Genomic DNA, 19326 nt, shown 5'->3' with positions numbered 1-19326 from the left:
TGCTGTAGCCAGTGTGCGCAATGGAGTGCACTCTTTCAAAGAGACACTGGACTTGCTGTGTGTACTGAAGATAATGCATATTCTATGACTCTCAGCAGGATGACTGACCCTCATAACAATAACAAACACAGCTACCCTGAAGAACACGCAAACATATACTGAAAGAGGGAAGATATAATTCTTCCACCAATTTTTAAGAATGCTTTCTTTGTAATAGAAAATCCTTTGCAAGTTCAAACTTGGCCCTTAAAGTGCAGTAGGCAATACACAATTAAAAAAAAATAAACACATACCACAGCAGATAAATAGGCATTTATTAAAGTTCATCTCAAAACAAACAAAAATAATAAAGGACATTAAGGCATCTTGTATTCAGTAAGCGTTCATATTGTAAAGATTTCTCTTTCTGATACAAGAGAGCAGAGTAGGAAATAAAAAGTTCTCCCAGCACATTTGGCAGAGTGCTGACTTCCACTGTCCCACCACTCAGTCAGCAAACCCCTCCAAGGAGGCCCATTTCTCCAATGAAAGAGCCACAAAATGCCAACACTCATTGAGACACGTGCAAGAAAGCACTTTTCCCTGCCCTCAGACATCCACCCTTCTGTAAGGATGCACACCGGAGAAAGACTAATGGATGGATATCGCAGAGAATAAAGACATACTCCTGCTATAACCACTCTTTTTTGAGCAGACTAGAATATTTGGCCTTGCTTTCTCTAGTATTTACTATTTGAGCCAGTAACTAGTGAAAACGGGACAAGCTCTAGTCTATATTGCAATGTAACAATTTTTATGTTCTCCTTCTACATTCATATTAGATAAACAAATGACAAAGGTCTTGTTTCCATGGAATAATTTATTTTGATGAATTATGCTGTCAAGTGACCAATCACTGTTATAGTGCTTTTTTCTTCAATTGGAATAAGAACATCAGGAAATGTTTACAGTATCACTGGGTTCACTATAACAGGATTTTAACTACAGAATAAAATATAAATTAATAAACACTGCATATAGCACTATTCACTTCACCACATTGGCTCTCTATATCCTTTGTCACATTCTAACCTTCATTTAAGGCAAGTTTGTTGGGTTTTTTTCCAAAGAAGACCACATAGTCTCTAGATAAACTTCTATGACTAGGTTTGCGAGTTAGGAAATTGAGTTTTATAAAATGTTTACTTCAACAAATATGAAAGTTATTAAGAGAAAGATGGTGACCCAAAATTGCACTGTATTAAAAGGTGGAGTTTCCTTGTACCAAAGTCCTTTATTCATCATCTTTAGAACCAGTTTTGCTTAACTATAAAAGAGACACAAAAAGAAAGTATTCAAAGTTTAGACTGCCATTCCATTTATTAGGAAACAAGAACAACATTACCTCCATCTTACATAGAACACATGTAAACTTAATTAATAATACAGACTGATTGTGCTACTGTACCAAGAGACTGAAAAGCATCGAAAATTATTTCTTAAGCTTAAACACTAAATAAGCTTATTTCCTGAACATGAAAGTTGATTTTAAAAAACAACAACATAAAACCCCAGAAAAACCTTGGGGTACTGTTTCTATTTAATTTGAAGACTCCGTCACCAGCTCTCCAAAATAAAAAACATGAAGTAATGGAAGAAGTATCTCCACACATCTCTGAGAGAATTCCCATATAGAAATTTACACAATACAAAAACAAACATTAACTTACTATTTCTCACTTTTTAAAGCTAAGTGTATAATTATTAAATGTAGTGCTTCTATCGTGAAATCTATCTGGAATCCAAGACATCCACTACAAATAGCCACTTTTAACTCAGAATGACTCTGCCCAAACCCACCACTATCATTTACTTGCTCTTATTTAACAACTGGAACCGGTGTTATGTCTTACACCGAGAATTACTTATAGTTGCGTAAAATAAAATAGTTTGCTTTCAAAATTGTCAAGCAGCTATACTGATTTCCACTGAATCAGCAAAGACAAGAGGGTGGAAGCAATCAATGCTGAGGGAGCAAGTAGAAAAGAATTATTCACTGGAGGAGTTATGGCAGAGAATGTTCAGGCGTGTAGAAGACAGCAAGGTGCTCCCACTTGGGACAGCTCATTTTTTCTGCTTACTTACCCACTGTCCTCCAGAACCTGGCAGCACCACTAACTTTACTTTACGTCTTGTTGCCATATGAAGACAAAATATCTGCAGTCCATTTGGCTACCAAAGTTCTCTCATCATAAAATTAAAATTTAATTGCTCAATAAATAAAAAAGAAATACTAAACCAACAAAGTTCAAAGAGGAATTAAAGTCCTTCTGTCTCTAATATTCAGAAGGACTAAGTATTTTAAAGCATTTGAGAAATATGTAGAATAGAATCCAAAATGAGCAACAGTTCTTACTATTTCTTGCAAATCTTTTTAATTTAAAAAAAAAGATAACTTGAAAATACTTACATGCTGGACGCATATAGAAATGAATCAGACACCACAGTCAAATCCAAACAAAGTTAGGAAGAAAAGCAAGAAAAAAAATCAGATTAGTTTTCTTCAGCTATAAGTACAATTATTTTTAATGTACATATGCAGTATTTTCATTATACTGCATATAATACGGTCATGTTACCTTAATTACGTCCACCCAGTTCCATCCTCGCGGAAGCTCCCCTTTGTTATCTGCAGAATAAGAAGGTTTTATTTTCAACACACAAGCTAAGGGGAATCCTTATCTTTCTTTAAAATCAGTACACAAAATTCTAAAGATCCAAAACCCTTAATTTCTCCACTACAAAGCCATGAGGACAAAAATAGATATTAATGTCTTAAACACATCTTGTTCTTCAAAGTAATTCTGTTTAAATATATACACCTCGGTCCATCTGACATTTAATCTAGAAGGCAACTCCAACATGAGCTGGGCTGACCAGCAATGATGCATTCTGTCAAAGAACAAAATTTTATGCAGCTTTTTCTTTATACGGTCAACATTTAATCTGCCAATTAGACATTAGGTTAGGTAAATTATATGCAGGAATTGTTATCATAGGATACAACTTACTGCTGCCATAGGATAGTATTATCCAGATCATTATTAAAAATTAAGGTTAAACACATAAAAGTCATCAGTAGGATTAGTTGAAATATTGAACGCTTCTCAATCAAAAACCTACCATTTCATTGAAAGCATAAAGTATCTGCAGAAGCTCCTCTATTTTGAGGATACAAAGTAAACTAAATGTTTTATTTTGGGTTCCAAAACAAATACTTTAATGTAGAAACTACATTTTTAATAATGGGAATTATTTACAAGGGCCCATCAACAAACCACCTCTTTTGTTGAAAGTGAATTTTTAGAAGTCCCAGATGTTGTCCTCCCACAAGTATTTTTTGAAAACTTCACTTTTGCCCCAAACTGAAATAAAAAAATAAACCAAAACCAATGACATCTTGAAATCCCTACTCCATAGAAAGTTGCTTTGACCACAACTAACATCTTGGGCAAGAATAATTCATCTAAAACAAGCAAAACAGAGACCACAGACTTAAAGTAGTTAATCCTGTAAACAAATAACTGCTGATTCTGACTCTAGCAAGATGTCACTGCTATAAAATTTAGATTCTCATACTGCTCAAACAAAGCACTATTATAGTGAACAAACCTGTTTTATCAGCTAGTTTTCGTTTCTGAGTTTTGGATAACTGCTCCTTTTTATCTTTTTTCTTACTTGCTGGCACATCAGGAGTTCCAATTGCAATACTATTGCTTACTGAAGTCTGAGAAGGATAAAAATGGTTGTTAATATTTTACATATTAGTTCCACAGATACCTCTGTGTGTGATTACTGAACCTGACATACTGAAATATCTTGACTGTCAGAAAGAAGCAATGCAGTCAGCAGTCTGCAGCGTTTAATCAACATATAATCATGATTGTAGTTTTAAAAAACATGTGTTGGGGACTGGAATTATTCCCTTTCAGAGTCACAAAGGGTACCTCTTACACTTTTTAAATTTAATCATAGAGTGTGATTTAGTCTGAAAGGATTCAGACTTCCCAAACATGGAAGCTGTTCCTTCTTCCTCAAAGCAAATCTGTAGCACCACATGGCCAATAATGTCCTCACACAACACAGAAGCCACAAACAGACCCAGCCTGACTCATTCAAGACCCTGGAGGTGCACTTATGCAATCCATTGCACCCCAGACAGGTTGCAGTAATGTGCCACCCCCAGCAGACACCTTTTATCTCCGTTTCAGCTCTCTTAAGATTTGCTTCTGCTCCAACTCTCCATTTTTATGTTACTCTGTGGGGCAGAACTGCAGCCCACAAACATACTGGTATAACAGCAAAATAATAATTAAATACAACAATTATGACCACAGAACATTGTGGCACCATACTCTGTGTGGCACTGTTTAGCCACTAACGTGTATACCCGATATACTGATTAACAACTTACAGACAGAACTATGAAGTATTAGAGTTGTAATAACCATTTTTTTGCAGTTTTAAAAGCAAGAGATTAAAATCTGAATTTATCTACTTACCACAGTGTTAACAGGCTGATTTTCCATGAATAACTCTTTATTATCTTTGGCGTATTCAAAAAGTGTATATGTCATAGCAGTTCCAAGATTCGCTTCAACTTCTACCATTAACTTATCCAATATACTTTGTTTAATAGCTGAAGATCTAAAAGAAAACATAAAACTCAACTCTTACCTAGACAGATGAAGAAAAGCTTGTCAACCAAAAAGCCTCCATATATAAGGCTAGGGAATGAAGCTGTCATAAATACTTACATTGTGTTGTTGAAGAAAGCATCCATTGAGATGACTGGTGCTGTTTGTGGATATGTTTCTGGCCAAGAAACTTCTATTAGAAAGGCTTTGGGATCTCCACTTTCACCTATCTGAAGGGAAAAGAAAAACTTCATAAATCAACAGTTTCCAGTCACTTATTAAGGATTACAATGACAATATGCAAGTCTTTCACTTCTTTAAGACTATCCAAATTCCTTAAGATAACAACTATTTTCATAAAGTTATCAGTCAGAAAATAAAGTTGTTCTCTAGAAAGAGTATTAAATTTATGACATCAATATCAATGTCTACCCTGCAGTTTTCATCCTAGAAAAAGCAGCAGAAACATTCAAAGCTCTCTTTATTTTTTTTTTAAATCGCTTGGTTTTAAAAGCTACTTTGTACCATCTGCAAGCCAAATATTATACAATCATATATGAGAACAGAAAAGATGAAGGCTTCTTCCCTCCCCCATGCATCCAAGCTCAGAGCAAGATGAAAACAAACCACAAGAGAGCATTGAAATGAAGATGACGATAAACTAGTGACCTAAGATAGCAAAAACAATAGATAAGAATTTCAATGTTTACATCTCATTCCTACAGATATTTTATTTCACTATAAGAAAGAATGAGTAGTAAAAGATTTAAGGGGTCAGTTGAATGAGACTGGATAAAAGATGCATAACATTTAAAAAAGGCACACTTTAATATAAATAATCATGCACATCAAACCAATTTAGTGAACCCAAATTACATATACAAACCTTATAATTATGTTAAATTAAATAAAAAGAAAACTTTTTTTTTTTTAATTTAAAACTAGTACAGGTGCTACCAAAGGCATATTATACAAACAGAAATAACTGTTTCACACAAGGATTTGGAAGACTAGTGCAACAAAGTTGGTTAAGTCCGTATTCTAAAACCACATGAAAATTCTCCCCTATTTCCCTCATTTTAGAATAGGCAAAATCTGGCTTCATCAAATTATGTGGAATGAAATGTAGCCAGAAAAAAAGTCCTAATCAAGGTAAGGCTACTGTACTTTAAAATTAAAAAAGGAAAAAGGAAAGAAAAAAAGTTGGTGCTTTTTTATTTACAGTATTTCAGCAGAGTGGACTAACTGACATTCAGAAGCATCTGTTCTAGAGATTAAATAAATAAATAAATAAATAGGAATCTGCAACATTTATCAAGACATCATCTACAGTGTTGCAGTCCAGTTCCCACCGCTGCCAAGAAGAGAACAGGTGGTATGGTTTACAGAGTTCTTCTCTGGGGAAAGCACTGTCTGCACACTGAGCAAATCCATACAGAAAGCTGCATGACTGTGCTCCTTCTTGGCAGTGCAACCTAAAAACTGGGTAGCCTTACCTGATTACAAAACAGCTGTGTTTTGTATGAGAAACGTGTGAGAGAAATGAGACTCAGAAAAATGGCATACTAATTCTTGCTACTGTCTCATGTACTTACTTGCACTATGCTTTCTTGTAATACAAGTTCTTCTTCATGGGAAAGGTACTTGATTGCCTTTGTCTGACACTAAGTTTTACAGTATTTAATTGAGTTCTAACTTTTGACAATTTTCCTTCATCTGATAAAAATTAGCAACGACCAAAGCTAGTAAAATGTAGAATGATACACTGTAGACTTGTAGGCATGTCACATTTGCTCTTTTGAGGAAATCAAATTTACTAATAGCAGTCCTATCAATGAAGGAAGGCTGCACTTACATGGATGGGATTCAAGTGCTATTAATTAAATCAACTTATCTCATTACAATTACTGATAGTATTCTGAAGTTACCTGAGAAGTCACAAAAAGGTTATTTTAGATGCCTCCTCCCCACTACAAGGATGTGGCATTTTCAGAAACCTTCCTTCTGTCCTATGAGTGCCTAAGTTTTCATTACCTAAGTTCTCTGGCCATCCAAAGATCTGCCTCAGTCCACACCCAGAACAACTTCCAGGTCTTTATATTTGAGAAAGCTGGCAAGAATTTCATGCCAGAATCTAATTGCATATCTCAAGCTCGGCATTCCCTGTATGTCTTTCCTGAGCAGGATGTATCAGTGCACATGGCCAAAGCGTCTTGTGGATTTCCTGCTTACCAGGTAGACAAGGCACGTCAACTACCTCTGGACAAGACACTAGAAGAACCTTGTAAGTGAGCAATAAGGAAGGTTCAGAGCTTTACATGTCAAAGTCTCTGTAAGTGACACTTCTGATCACCTAGTTTAAGCGTTACTCAGTATGCGGGCTCCTTCAGCCAGTTTGTCAGTTCTAGCTATGCAGTACATAGACGTGCAAGTAGGATGCCTAGCTAAGGGACAATAAACCCGCCCTGGGAGCAGGTTCCCGTGCATGAAGCATTGTGCTATCAAGCATCATCGTAACAAAGATCCTGAAACAACGGCCTACGGATCTAGCCTTTACCGCACATCGAATACCCATCTGTTTTAGAAAAACCCTGGTACGTCAACAACAAGACAGTAGAGTAACTTCAGGATGAAGCCCGCGCTGCAGCGGCGCACAGACCTTCACCTTGCCTTACCCTGTACTGGAAAGAAACCGGGCTAAGCTCCCTGAAGCACAGATCTCCCTCGTAGATAGAGCGCAGCGCTTCCAGCTCCATCTGCAGCAAGGAGCAGAGAAGGGGGGGACCGATTCCAGCCCGAACACGGAGCTCGCACCCAATCGCGGCCGGTTTGCGAAGCTCTGCACGGCCCCGCCGGTTTCCCCCCGCCCTCCCCCCAGCCCCGCCGCCGCCGCCCGGCTCCCGCCTCCCCGCCCGCTCCAGCGGCCGGCTCTGCCCTCCCGCTCCCCGCCACCCGGGCCGCCTCCCCTCCCAGGCCCCTTTTCCCCACACGGAGGCTCCCACCCGGCCCCGCGTCCGCGGCGGGGGGGACTCTCCCGGGCCGGCCCTCCCTCAGGCAGCGGCGCCTCACGGCCTCCCCGCCCAGCGCCGGCAGGGGCCGGGACTCACCTCCTGGTCCTCGTTGGCCGCCATGGCGCGCGACGCGGGGCAGGCAGCGCGCGGAGGCGCCCTCCTCCCTTCCTCCCCGCCGCCGGGCCTGGGCTGGGCGGGCCTCGCTGGCGCGGCGCGGCACAGCGCGGCACGGCACAGCACGGCACAGCGCGGCACGGCACGGCACAGCGCGGCACGGCCCGGCCACGCCGCTGTCCCACGGGGAGGCCCGAGCGGCCTCGCCCGACGGACACACCTCCCCTGAGGGCAGCCCGGGTCAGCCGCTCGCTCGCTGCTATTGGTCCCCTCTTCCCGTCATCACCACCTGCCTGTCTTGTCCATTGGCCGGCTCCGCCAGTCTCGCCTCGCTGCCTTCTTTAGCTAACTGGCTCTTTCGGCAGTGACGTAGCCGGGCGGGCGCTCCCTGACTGGCCCGGCCCAGGAGCGGAGGCGCCGATTGGTCGCTTCTGCCGCCCTTCCGATGTCGGGCGCTGGTTTCCTGAGGCGGCGGCCCTCCCTCGCCCTGCCCGCGACGCCTCCCGTGACCCGCGGCCGCGCTCGGCTGGCGCTTCCCGGCGCCGAGCTCCAGCCCGCGGCGGTCAGCGGCGCCCGGGGCGGGGACGGGCCCGGGCCCGGCGCCGTGTCAGCGCCCGGCGGGGCAGCGGGGAGCTCCCGCAGCCGGGGAGGAGTGGCCGGCCTGGGCCTCGCAGGCGCCGCGCTGAGAGCCGCCCTCCTGCCGCCTCGCAGGCCGCCTGCCCGGGCGCAGGATGACCCCGGCGCAGTGGGACTTCCCGGTAGAGCTATGCTGCCGGCCCATGGCGTTTGTCACCCTCACCGGCTTGGACGTGGTGTACAACGCCGTGCACCGGGCCGTGTGGGACGCCTTCTGCGCCAACCGGAGAGCCGACCGCGTCCCCATCTCCTTCAAAGTGCTCCCCGGCGACCACGAGTACCCCAAGTGCAGGACGAAGGTAGCGAGCGGCGTGTGCCCCGGCTGCTCCCCGTCCTGGCGGGCCCGGCCCCTCACGGGGTTCAAGCCTCTGCCCGTGCAGCAAAAGCCAGCGGCAGGCCCCGGGGGCGGGGGGGGGGAGGATGCAGGAGCTGGTGGCTCCCCGAGGGGAAGGGGCGTACCAAGGGGCTGGGCTGAGCAGCACTCGCACGGCCGAACGCTCAGCCAGGATTGTGCTGTTTCTTCCCCCGCTGTCGGAGGCGAAGCGTGGGAGCTTGAAGCCCGAGAAAAATTGTCAGGGCAAAGGGGAAGCCAGGGGTGTTGTGACAGAGTGCTATGGCTGCATAAGAAACCGGGGTGCCTTAGCTTGTAAGCCAGAAGCAGAGAAAGCCAATATGATTTACTTTTTGAAGTACTTGCTGTTCTTTTACTCAGCATTAAGGTGTGCTTGTGAAGTTTGAGCTTTAATGAAACCCAAAGTTTAACTCCGGAGAAACTAGATATTTCAGATTGGTGTACTCTGAAAAAACGTAAAGCCTTTAACTAAGTGAAATGCAGCAGAAAGAATATCTCCGCTCTACTTTCTGCTCCGCCGTGGCACTTAAGAAGCAATGTCAATGGGTTTAACCCTTGGAAAACTACATGATTCTGTGATGCTGGCAAAGAACAAGAATCCAAACTGGTTTCTCCTGGCTCCGTTTGAGACCCTGGTTTTAAATCGAACCTGATATTTCATGAAAGTGTGTGAAACTTCTGAACTTGACCCTTTTCTCCAGTCTACCTGGAATCCGTTGTTCTTTGTTGCTGATATCTCAGATGTCAGCCCCTAATGCTAGGTAACGCGGGGTATGCCTTATTCGATAGGAAGCAAAGGCTTGGTGGGAAGAACTTTAAAGGAAAGATGACAAACGTATTCTCAAGTGACAAGAATGTAGAGGCAATTCCCTTTCTCCTGGTGTAAATGCCCATAAATGCATTTGGTAGCTTGCTTTAATAACCTCAATATTTTCAGAGGACATCCTATGAATGGTATATTCCAAAAGGAATCCTGAAGACTGGTTGGATGAACAAACACCTGAATTTGGTTCCAGCACTTGTGGTGGTGTTCTATGAACTAGACTGGGATGAGCCACAATGGAAAGAAAAACAGTCGGAATGTGCTACTCGAGTTGAAATTGTCAGGTAGAGGTTTTTTTACTTGGTTCATAATGTACTACAAGCTAATGGTAAGTGTGAATTGCAGAATCCTTTTTGCATTCTAAAACATATAAATAGTTTTTGTTCTTAGATACAAAGTAAGGGGAACTTGAACTTTGCTTTTTAACATACAACTGACAGTAATGAAACGTTTTTTTAATGGTTTATTTGTAAAAGTTACTTAAGTAAAAACAGCCCCTGAAGCTTTGCTTGCTAAACTCAGCACAATTATTCTATACTATCTGAACAAAAAAGGGAACACAGCATTCTGTGGATGATGCAGCATACTGTGGTGTTTGGTGTTTTTACCCTATATAATATTCTTTCAGTGCTTCCATCTAGACTGAAATCTCATTTTGTTCTGATTATTCAGAAATAAGAAGGGAAATCCTGATGCTGTGCCGTGTTGTTTTTTATTTTAGGCAAAGTTTGCAGGGAAGAAATACGAAAGTTGCTGTGGTTTTGATTCAGAAAAAAACACCATTACCTCCAGGTACTAGAAACCTCTGTGCATAGTTGTGATCTCATTTTTTCAGAAGGCCTGATGGACTGAGCTGACTATCATTTGTCACATTATCTGCAGTTTTTAATCTAATGTCATCTACATACACTAAATACATTGTGGCTGCAGGAAGGTGTGCAGATGGAAAGAATGCTCAGGGCAGTTGACCCTAAACATTTGATACTTTTGTCCTTAACTTCTTCCTTTTAAGTCCAAGTCCATCTTTTGATACACAGTATCAAAAATGGTTTGCTAGTATAATATATGTGACATGCCTCCTTGTAAGCAAGTTGCATTTTAAACCTTGCTTGAGAACAAGAAGAGCTGTAAAAGCAATGAGAACTTAGAGGAAGGGCATTTGGTACCTGCAGAAGCCTTTTAGTTTAACTCAGTTTTAATCAATAAAATTTTGGAGTCAAGTGGAGGTGTGAAACGTAATACGTTTTAACCTTATGTTTCTGTAGAGCTGCTGCTTCAGCTGTAGCTGCATACTTTCTAGTGACTGGCAAACCATTTTTTTATTTTTTGTTTTTGTTTTTTCTCTATCTGCTATATATATTTGTCTTCTCTGGATGATATTGTATTTCTCAAGACACGGGATATTTATTTCTGTGAGAGAGGTGAAAAACTTACGTCATGCTTGTGGGTTGTTGCTAGCTAAGCCACTCCTAGAAACTTTCTGCGGTGTGTTCTGCTGGATGAAACATTTAGTACTCTGAAAAAAGTAAGAGTGTGGTCTTAGTTTTATCTGTATTAGATTTTTCCATACCTTGTCAAGCTTTTAGAGCTAGTTTGACACTGCAGCACTGCATACTACTTACTTGCGCTTTCCTTGACTTCACTAGGGGAAGATGTTATTGCATCAGAGAGGGCAGCAGCTTTATGTAATGCTTGTGACCTTTCTGGAAAATCTCTCTTTGTACTTCCACACACTGATCATCTTGTTGGTTATATTATAAGGTAAGTGACTGTAAAACACTGTTTTGTTCTGTTTGTTAATCAGTGTTTTGCTCTGTTTGCTGATCATGTGTTGGTTTACATGACACCAGGCCTGCTGGCAACAGATGAGGTATACCTGTCTCAAAGGGGGAAAAAGGATCTTTGCACAGGAGTTAGCAGGGCTCATTGAAAGAGCTTTAAACTAGATTTGAAGGGGGAAAGGGATAAAACCAGGCTCGCTAGAGATAAGCCTGGGGGCAGCACACCAGTGTTTGAGGGACAATGTGCTAGCGAGGTCCGTCGGTCTGCCACCTCAGTGGAGGTAGGGGATGGAGATCCATGTGGCAACAAAGATGCAAGGGTTATTGATGTGTTAGAAACCATGGAAGCACCTGAGAGTGGTCATGTAGGAATTAGGGCTTCTCCCCCAAAAAGGTGGTGGGATCAATAGCCTAACTGAAGTGCATCTACACCAATGCATGCAGCATGGGCAACTAACAGAAGGAGCTGGAAGCCATTGTGCAGCAGGAAAACTATGACATAGTTGCCATCATGGAAACACGGTGGGATGACTCGCACAAGTGGAGTGCTGCAGTGGGTGGCTATAAAATCTTCAGAAGGGATAGGCAAGGAAGGAGAGGTGGTGGGGTAGCCTTGTATGTTAGGGAGTGTTTTGATTGTCTAGAGCTTAATGACGGCGATGATCAGGTTGAATGTTTATGGGTAAGAATCAGGGGGGAGGCCAACAAGGCAGATATCACGGTGGGAGTCTGTTGTAGACCACCCAACCAGCATGAAGAGGCAGACAAAATATTCTATAAGCAGCTGGGAGAAGTCTCACAATTGCTAGCCATTGTTCTTGTGGGGGACTTCAACTTGCCAGATGTGCGCTGAAAATACAATGCAGGAAACAGTCTAGGAGGTTCCTGGAGCATGTGGAAGATAACTAACTTCCTGACACAGCTGGTGAGTGAGCCAGCCAGGGAAGGTGCCCCACTGGACCTGTTGTCTGTGGACAGAAGAGGAATTGTGGGTGATGTGATGGTTTGAGGCAGTCTTGGGCGTAGCGATCACAAAATGATAGAGTTTCTGATTCTTGGAGAAGTAAGGGTTGGGGTTGGCAGAACTGCCACCTTGGACTTCTGGAGGGCAAGCTTTGGCCTGGTTAGGAGCCTGGTTGACAGAGTCCCTTGGGAGGCAGTCCTGAAGAGCAGAGGAGTCCAGGAAGGCTGGACATTCTTCAAGAAGGAAAACTTAAAATGTGCAGGAGCAGGCCATCCCCATATGCCAAAAGCTGAGCCAGTGGGGAAGAAGACAGCCTAGCTGAACAGAGAGCTATGGCTGGAGCTCAGGGGGAAAAAAGAGTGTATGACCTTTGGAAGAAGGGGCAGGCCACTCAGGAGGACTACAAGCATGTCATGAGGTTATGCAGGGAGAAAATTAGAAGGGCCAAAGCCCAGCTAGATCTTAATCTGGCTACTGCCATAAAAGACAATAAAAAATGTTTTTATAAATACATTAGCAATAAAAGGAGGGCTAAGAAGGATGTCCATCCTTTATTGGATGTGGGGGGGAAACACAGTGACAAAGGATGAGGAAAAGGCTGAGGTACTTAATGCCTTCTTTGCCTCAATGTTTAATAGTAAGACCAGTTGTCTTTTGGGTACCCAGCCCCCTGAGCTGGCAGATGGGGATGGGGAGCAGCATGAAGCCCCCATAATCCAAGGGGAAATGGTTAGTGACCTGCTATACCACTTAGACACACACAAGTCTATGGGGCTGGTTGGGATCCACCCAAGGGTACTGAGGGAGCTGACGGAAGTGCTTACCAAGCCACTTTCCATCATTTATCAGCAGTCCTGGCTAACCAAGGAGGTCCCAGTTGATGAATATGATGTCCATCTACAAGAGAGGCCAGAAGGAAGGTCCAGGGAATGACAGGCCTGTCAGTCTGACCTTGGTACTGGGGAAGGTTACGGAGCAGATCATCCTGAGTGCCATCATGCAGCATGTACAGAACAACCAGGTGATCAGGCCCAGCCAGCATGGGTTTATGAAAGGCAGGTCCTGCTTGACTAACCTGATCTCCTTCTATGACAAGGTGACCCACTTAGTGGATGAGGGAAAGGCTGTGGATGTTGTTTACATGGACTTTAGTAAAGCCTTTGACACTGTTTCCCACAGCATTCTCCTGAGAAACTGGCTGTTTACCACTTGCATGGGTGTATTCTTCGCTGGGTAAAAAACTGGCTGGATGGCCGGGCTCAAAGAGTGCTGGTGAATGGAGTTAAATCCAGCTGGCAGCTGGTCACAAGTGGTATTCCCCAGGGCTCAGTATTGAGGCCGGTTCTGTTTAATATCTTTATCAATGATCTGAATGAGTGCACCCTCAGTAAGTTTGCAGGTGACATCAAGTTGGGCAGGAGTGTTGATCTGCTTGAGGGTCGGAAGGTTCTACAGAGGGATCTGAACAGGCTGGATCAATGGGCGAAGGCCAATTGTATGAGGTTCAACAAGGCCAAGTGCCAGGTCCTGCACTTGGGTCACAACAACTCCATGCAATGCTACAGGCTTGGGGAAGAGTGGCTGGAAAGCTGCCTGGTGGAAAAGGACTGTTGATTGACAACTGGCTGAATGTGAGCCGGCAGTGTGCCCAGGTGGCCAAAGCAGCCAATAGCATTGTGGCTTGTATCAGAAATAGTGTGGCCAGCAGGACTATGGAAGTGATTGTCCCCCTGTACTCGGCACTGATGAGGCTGCACCTTGAAGACTGTGTTCAGTTTTGTGCCCCTCATTGCAAGACATCAAGGTACTGGAGTGTGTCCAAAGAAGAGCAACAAAGCGGGTGAAGGGTCTAGAGCACAAGTCTTGTGAGGAGCAGCTGAGGGAACTGGGGTTGTTTAGACTGCAGAAAAGGAGGCTCAGGGGAGACCTAATCACTCTCTACAACTACCTGAAAGGAGGTTGTAGTGAGGTGGGTGTAGGTAGGTCTCTTTTCCTAAGTAACAAGTGATATGGCCTCAAATTACTCCAGAGGAGGTTTAGATTGGATATTAGGAAAGATTTCTTCACTGAAGGGGTTGTCAAGCATTGGAACAGGCTGCCCAGGGAAGTGGTTGAATCACTATCCCTAAACGTATCTAAAAGACGTGTAGATGTGGAACTTGGGGACATGGTTTAGTGGTGGACATGGCAGTGCTAGGTTAACAATTGGACTTGATGATCTTAAAGTTTTTTTCCAACATAAATGATTCTATGATTCTAATGGAGTTGCTGAGAGAGTTGATATGTTGGGATGACTGCTATGTGGCACGCTCGTAGACCAGCGTTGGATGTTTTATCTGTTCACTGGAATTCTTCAGGTTATTCTGCAAACTGATTAATTCCACACAGCTCCACTTTCTCTGTGACGTTGAGTAATGACTGTCAGAGATGTTGCTTTTGAAGAAACGTTATTAGATATCCCAAGGCGTTCCCTTCCTCAAGTCAGGTAGAGGCAAAGTGGGCTTTTCTACCTCTATAGTGGTTTTGGCATTGCTGGTTCTGAATTTTCCCTACAAATGTTTTGTTAGGTGTAACTCTGTATTAGCAGGTCTTTGCTTTTTTTCGCCCCACTTCCTGGCTGTGTAGATATTTCTTTCTATTCATGCTAAGTGGCATTTATCTGGTTGGAAGTATTATGTCTCTCATTTTTAAAATGTCCTGTGCTTTCTGTTTTAATGTTTACAGGGAATACAGCTTCAGATGAATTATGAAGGCCTTTCAAAAACGGAACAGGGAAGGGAAGACAGTCTTCTGTAGACTTAAAAAGAAGGGCCAAAACTAAGGCAAATCATGGTTTATTAAAATTAGTTTTAATTTTTCCAGATACACTCAGGAGAGGAGGAGTCATAGTCTGAGAGACTAATTCTTCCTTCTCTCACCCTCATATTTATCTATAAACAGTAAAGTTCTCAACATAAATCAATGCTGTTATTGTATCCACGCTGCTCACAAACAGCTACTAGAATTGATCAAAATAAAGTAACTGTTACTTCTAGTTTTTCATATTTTGCTCAGTGCTAAAGAGGGAATGTTTGCTGCATGTTAACTAGTGTAAGCCTTTGCAAACTGCATGTAGTCAGAATTCCTGGTATTAATCTTTTTGTTTTGACATTTTTACTACTATGAAGTCTCAGTTAAAAGAGAATAGTATTTTTTTTTACCCCTCAGACTGGCTTGTCTTTTCTTATACAGCCACAATATAACACTAAAATAAGTATGATAAGTAGACTTCATTTGTCGTCTTTTTGTGACTGAACTCATAGTTAGCAAATGCTGTCCATTGGTCTGTCCCATTGTTTTTATCGCCATCCTCTCTGTTGCGTGGCAAGCAGAACACAAGTTGTGATCTGACTTAGTCAAAGTCTGCAGTGATCCCTTCTTGGCCAAATCACAGAACTGGTACTTCATCCTTTATTTCCTGTGTGCGTCAGTGCTATCGAATGTATTTCTCTCCTGGATTCTGGTCTTGTCCTGGTTGATTTTACTCCTTATAATTTGATCGTACAGCATATGCTTCATAGATCCTCCTCAGCCTCATGCTGTATTCAGTGTTCTGGGCCTCTTTTTCTTCTTCCCCTGTGATGTGCCATTGGGCTATTTATCTTGCAAACACAAGTTTGACTGTTACCTCTGCAACCCAGGTAGCTGTTGATGTTTGGACAGAATCATGAAACCTAGTCTGTGCCTTCATAATTTTATTTACTTCTATTTTTTCCTTCCCACTCCTCCCCCCACGGTCCAGCAAATAAGATCTTGAGCTGTTCAGACTTATCCCAGGAGCCTCAGCAAGGTTTGCTTGCTTTGACTGAGGCATCCCTCCACTTTCTGTTGCCTTGCAAAATCCGAACAGCTTATCCTCAGGCTTTCTTACATAAAATACTCGAGATTGTTGTAGAGAAATCAATATATAAAGCCTTCGAACCTACTTGTTCTACTTTGTGCTACCCCTATGTAAGGTTTTGGGTGAAGGATTTTTGTCTGCAGACTCTTACCCTGTGTGGTAACTTACTGAAGAGTTTAGTAATACCTCAAGCTACTTTGCCAACCCTAAAATAAGCATGATTAAAAGTAACTTATTCTGAAGAACTTCAGAATTTCTTTGTAGGTGGGAGAAACTTGGTGAAACTTATGAGCAACTTTGTTGCAGGTTGGAAAATGCTTTCTATGAGCATGCACAGACTTACTATTATACAGAAATACGAAGAGTTAAATCTCATAAGGAGTTCTTGAACAAAACCACTCATCAGGTAATGTTACCCTATTTTTGAAATACTGTGCAAGTTATATTGCATGTTAAAACATGAAAATAAGGGTTGTTTGTTGCTTAAACTTTTTTATTCCCCCCCTTCCAACTTGAGATGCCTTCTCTCCGTCTAAAAAGTAAATCTGGTTTATTTTTTGAAACTTAAACTTAAACTTTGATTTTGATTGGTTTTGTTCTTACATTTGTTTGTCTTCCTCACATCTTCCATAGAGGAAGAGCTGCAGCCCAGAAATGAAGTTCTCCAATTTAAAAAAAAAAAAAGAGTTTTTAATTAATCTATATGGTTTAACCTATTTGAATGTGGTATCTTAGCAAGTTGTGGGAAGTGTTTCCCTTAGACATTTCAAACTTAAAGTTGCACTTAATTGGGCTTTTCAACTTTTGCTTTTCAAATTGTTAAATATCTGCTCAGACACACAATGTTCTGTTGTGATTGCTAGCTTCCCTCTCTTGGAAGCTGGGATCCAAGCACTGAGCTCCAAACCAACAATTGACACTGTTGGTGTAGAGGTTTTGGGGTGTTACAAAGCCTCTCCCCTGTGCCAGGGTAAAAGGCTTGGAATAGATTAAATCTGCTGAAAGATCACTGCTGCATCATGGTGGCAGAGAGAACTATTAGGAAACAGTTGCATAGTCAGTTTTTCAAGTCAACTGCTATATTATGTAAACCTCTGAAATTATCACCTGTACTTGCTTTGTAGGTAACAGGTATGTTTGGATGTTTGTGAATGATGTGTGTTGGTTGTGTTTTGCAGCTTTTATTTGTTAGACACCAGTTCAAAATAGCATTCTTCAGTGAGCTGAAACAAGATACACAGAATGCTCTCAAGTAAGACTCACATAATCTTTCCCTACTCTCTCTACCCCAGATTACTGCTAAGCTATAGGCTGTGATAAATATTTTCCCAAATGTACAATTACTTAAACATGTTGGTGTGGTTTAACCCCAGACAGCAACTAAGCACCACGAAGCTGCTTGCTCACTTCCCTGCCTCCACCCTGGTGGGATGGGGAGGAGAATCGAAAACAAGTAAAACATGTGGGTTGAGATAAGAACAGTTTAAATATTGAAATAAAAAATAAAATATAATTGTAATGAAAAGGAAGATAACAAAAAGAGTGACATATAACCCAAGAAGACAAGTGATGCACAATGCAATTGCTCACCACCTGCTGACCAATGCTCAGCCAGTCCATGAACAGCGATCTGCCGCTCCCAGCCAACTCTGCCCAGTTTATATACTGGACATGACATCTCATGGTATGGAATACCCCTTTGGCCAGTTTGGGTCAGCTGTCCTGGCTGTATCCCTTCCCAACTTCTCGTGCCCCTCCAGCCTTCCTGCTGGCTGGGCATGAGAAGCTGAAAAATCCCTGACTTAGTAAAAACACTGCTTAGCAACAACTGAAAACATCAGTGTGTTATCAACATTCTTCCCATACTGAACCCAAAACATAGCACCATACCAGCTACTAGGAAGAAAATTAACTATCCCAGCTGAAACCAGGCCACATGTATGTAAAGGGTGATTTCTTCACTGGGAAGAACTCTTTGATTGGAAGGCTGTTTTCTGCTGTCGGTAATCCTGTTCTTAAATTTTATTATCTTGTATGATTTAACTCTAATTTAAGTATTCCTGCTTAGAAATTACAGAACTGCCTATAATCTTGTGCATGAATTGAGGGCTCATGAAACAAACATGCTGGAAATCAAGACCATGGCAGGATTTATAAATTACAAGGTAACAAGTATACTTCTAATCTTTGACAACCTTTACTTAAAAAAAAAAATAAATAAAAAAAAAATCAATGCATTTTTAATATGTAAAGGTTTAAAAGGTCCATTTTATATTGCTTTCAAGGAGATGGATTAGAAACAGCTATCAGTGGAATACCAATTACATTCAGACTTGCAAAGACTTCTGAATTCCACACAAAAGAAAGATTCTTGGCTGAAGTTTGGGAGTATCTTGAAGGACTGGAGTTCATTTGAGATGCAGTCATCTGAAAGGCTAGATTCTCTTTAACTCTCACTCTGTACAGGGGAAATGAAAACAAGGGTTGCTTGTTACTTAAATATTTTTGTCTTCTTGCAAAGCTTAAACCAGTATAGTTCAGTTACTGCTTGTTAGGAGGAGGAAAATAACTCTTTAAGAATTAGACCATACTTTTGTGGTATTTGGGGCGCTCTTCGGTAAAACAAAACTATCCCACCATTTACAGCACTTAGAACAATCCTGGAGCTGGACTCCATCAAATTCCATTTGCAGACTGCAGGCTTCAAAGATAATGATCTTCCTAGTGGCTCTGCAGTTCTGTTTTGAATTTGGCTGCCAGTTATGCACTCTTCCATTTATGACTTGGAGAAGAAAAAGAACATTAGATGAAATAGAGGATCACATGGTTTCAGGTGTAGTACATTATGGTTTGCATCTATTTTTCTCCCTGTGTTCTCTATGCTATTTGAGCTCTTCAGAAATACATAAAATTAGTTTGTTTCAGTTTTTTGTGAGTGACTTTTTTTTGAGGTTTTTTTTTTTAAAGTTAATCCTGAGCAGCCTAACACAGTTACTTTTCCTCTTATTTCGATTTCTTCTAGATCTGTCGCCTCTGTTTTCAGCATAATACTCCACTGGATGCAATTGCTCAGTTCAGGAAACATATTG

General features: G+C 42.1%; 2 protein-coding genes across 2 annotated transcripts in view; one reads left to right on the top strand and one right to left on the bottom strand.

Annotated features, from left to right (window-relative positions):
- Positions 1–841: 841 nt before the first annotated feature.
- RWDD4 (RWD domain containing 4) lies at positions 842–8092 on the bottom strand. Its single transcript, XM_075028004.1, has 7 exons — positions 7784–8092; positions 7352–7432; positions 4797–4906; positions 4542–4686; positions 3652–3766; positions 2619–2668; positions 842–2452 (listed from the first exon to the last, which is right to left on the bottom strand). Exons 1-7 carry the CDS (start codon positions 7805–7807, stop codon positions 2414–2416), a joined length of 564 nt encoding a protein of 187 aa, XP_074884105.1. The 5' UTR covers positions 7808–8092; the 3' UTR covers positions 842–2413.
- Positions 8093–8225: 133 nt separating this feature from the next.
- The window catches only part of TRAPPC11 (trafficking protein particle complex subunit 11), a 28483-nt gene continuing 17382 nt past the window's right edge, over positions 8226–19326 (top strand). The window contains exons 1-8 of the mRNA XM_075031376.1: positions 8226–8736; positions 9727–9896; positions 10334–10404; positions 11259–11373; positions 16544–16643; positions 17416–17489; positions 18306–18402; positions 19260–19323. Coding sequence (XP_074887477.1) covers positions 8533–8736; positions 9727–9896; positions 10334–10404; positions 11259–11373; positions 16544–16643; positions 17416–17489; positions 18306–18402; positions 19260–19323 — 895 coding nt within the window. The 5' untranslated portion in view covers positions 8226–8532. The remainder of the gene's footprint in view (positions 8737–9726; positions 9897–10333; positions 10405–11258; positions 11374–16543; positions 16644–17415; positions 17490–18305; positions 18403–19259; positions 19324–19326) is intronic.

Source organism: Buteo buteo, chromosome 1 (assembly GCF_964188355.1).
Source record: "Buteo buteo chromosome 1, bButBut1.hap1.1, whole genome shotgun sequence".
Taxonomy (NCBI): domain Eukaryota; kingdom Metazoa; phylum Chordata; class Aves; order Accipitriformes; family Accipitridae; genus Buteo; species Buteo buteo.
The sequence above is the reverse complement of the archived record's forward strand: the minus strand, read 5'-3'. Positions and strand labels throughout refer to the sequence as shown.

What these genes read in the sequence shown, in the direction of transcription:
- RWDD4 (XM_075028004.1), bottom strand. Translation starts at nt 7,807, where the DNA reads ATGGCGGCCAACGAGGACCAGGAG. An exon ending in GCTTTCTTCAACAACACAAT is followed by an intron (nt 4,687 to 4,796) that starts GTAAGTATTTAT and finishes GTTTTCTTTTAG; the next exon opens with ATCTTCAGCTATTAAACAAA. An exon ending in AAAACTAGCTGATAAAACAG is followed by an intron (nt 2,669 to 3,651) that starts GTTTGTTCACTA and finishes CTTATTCTGCAG; the next exon opens with ATAACAAAGGGGAGCTTCCG.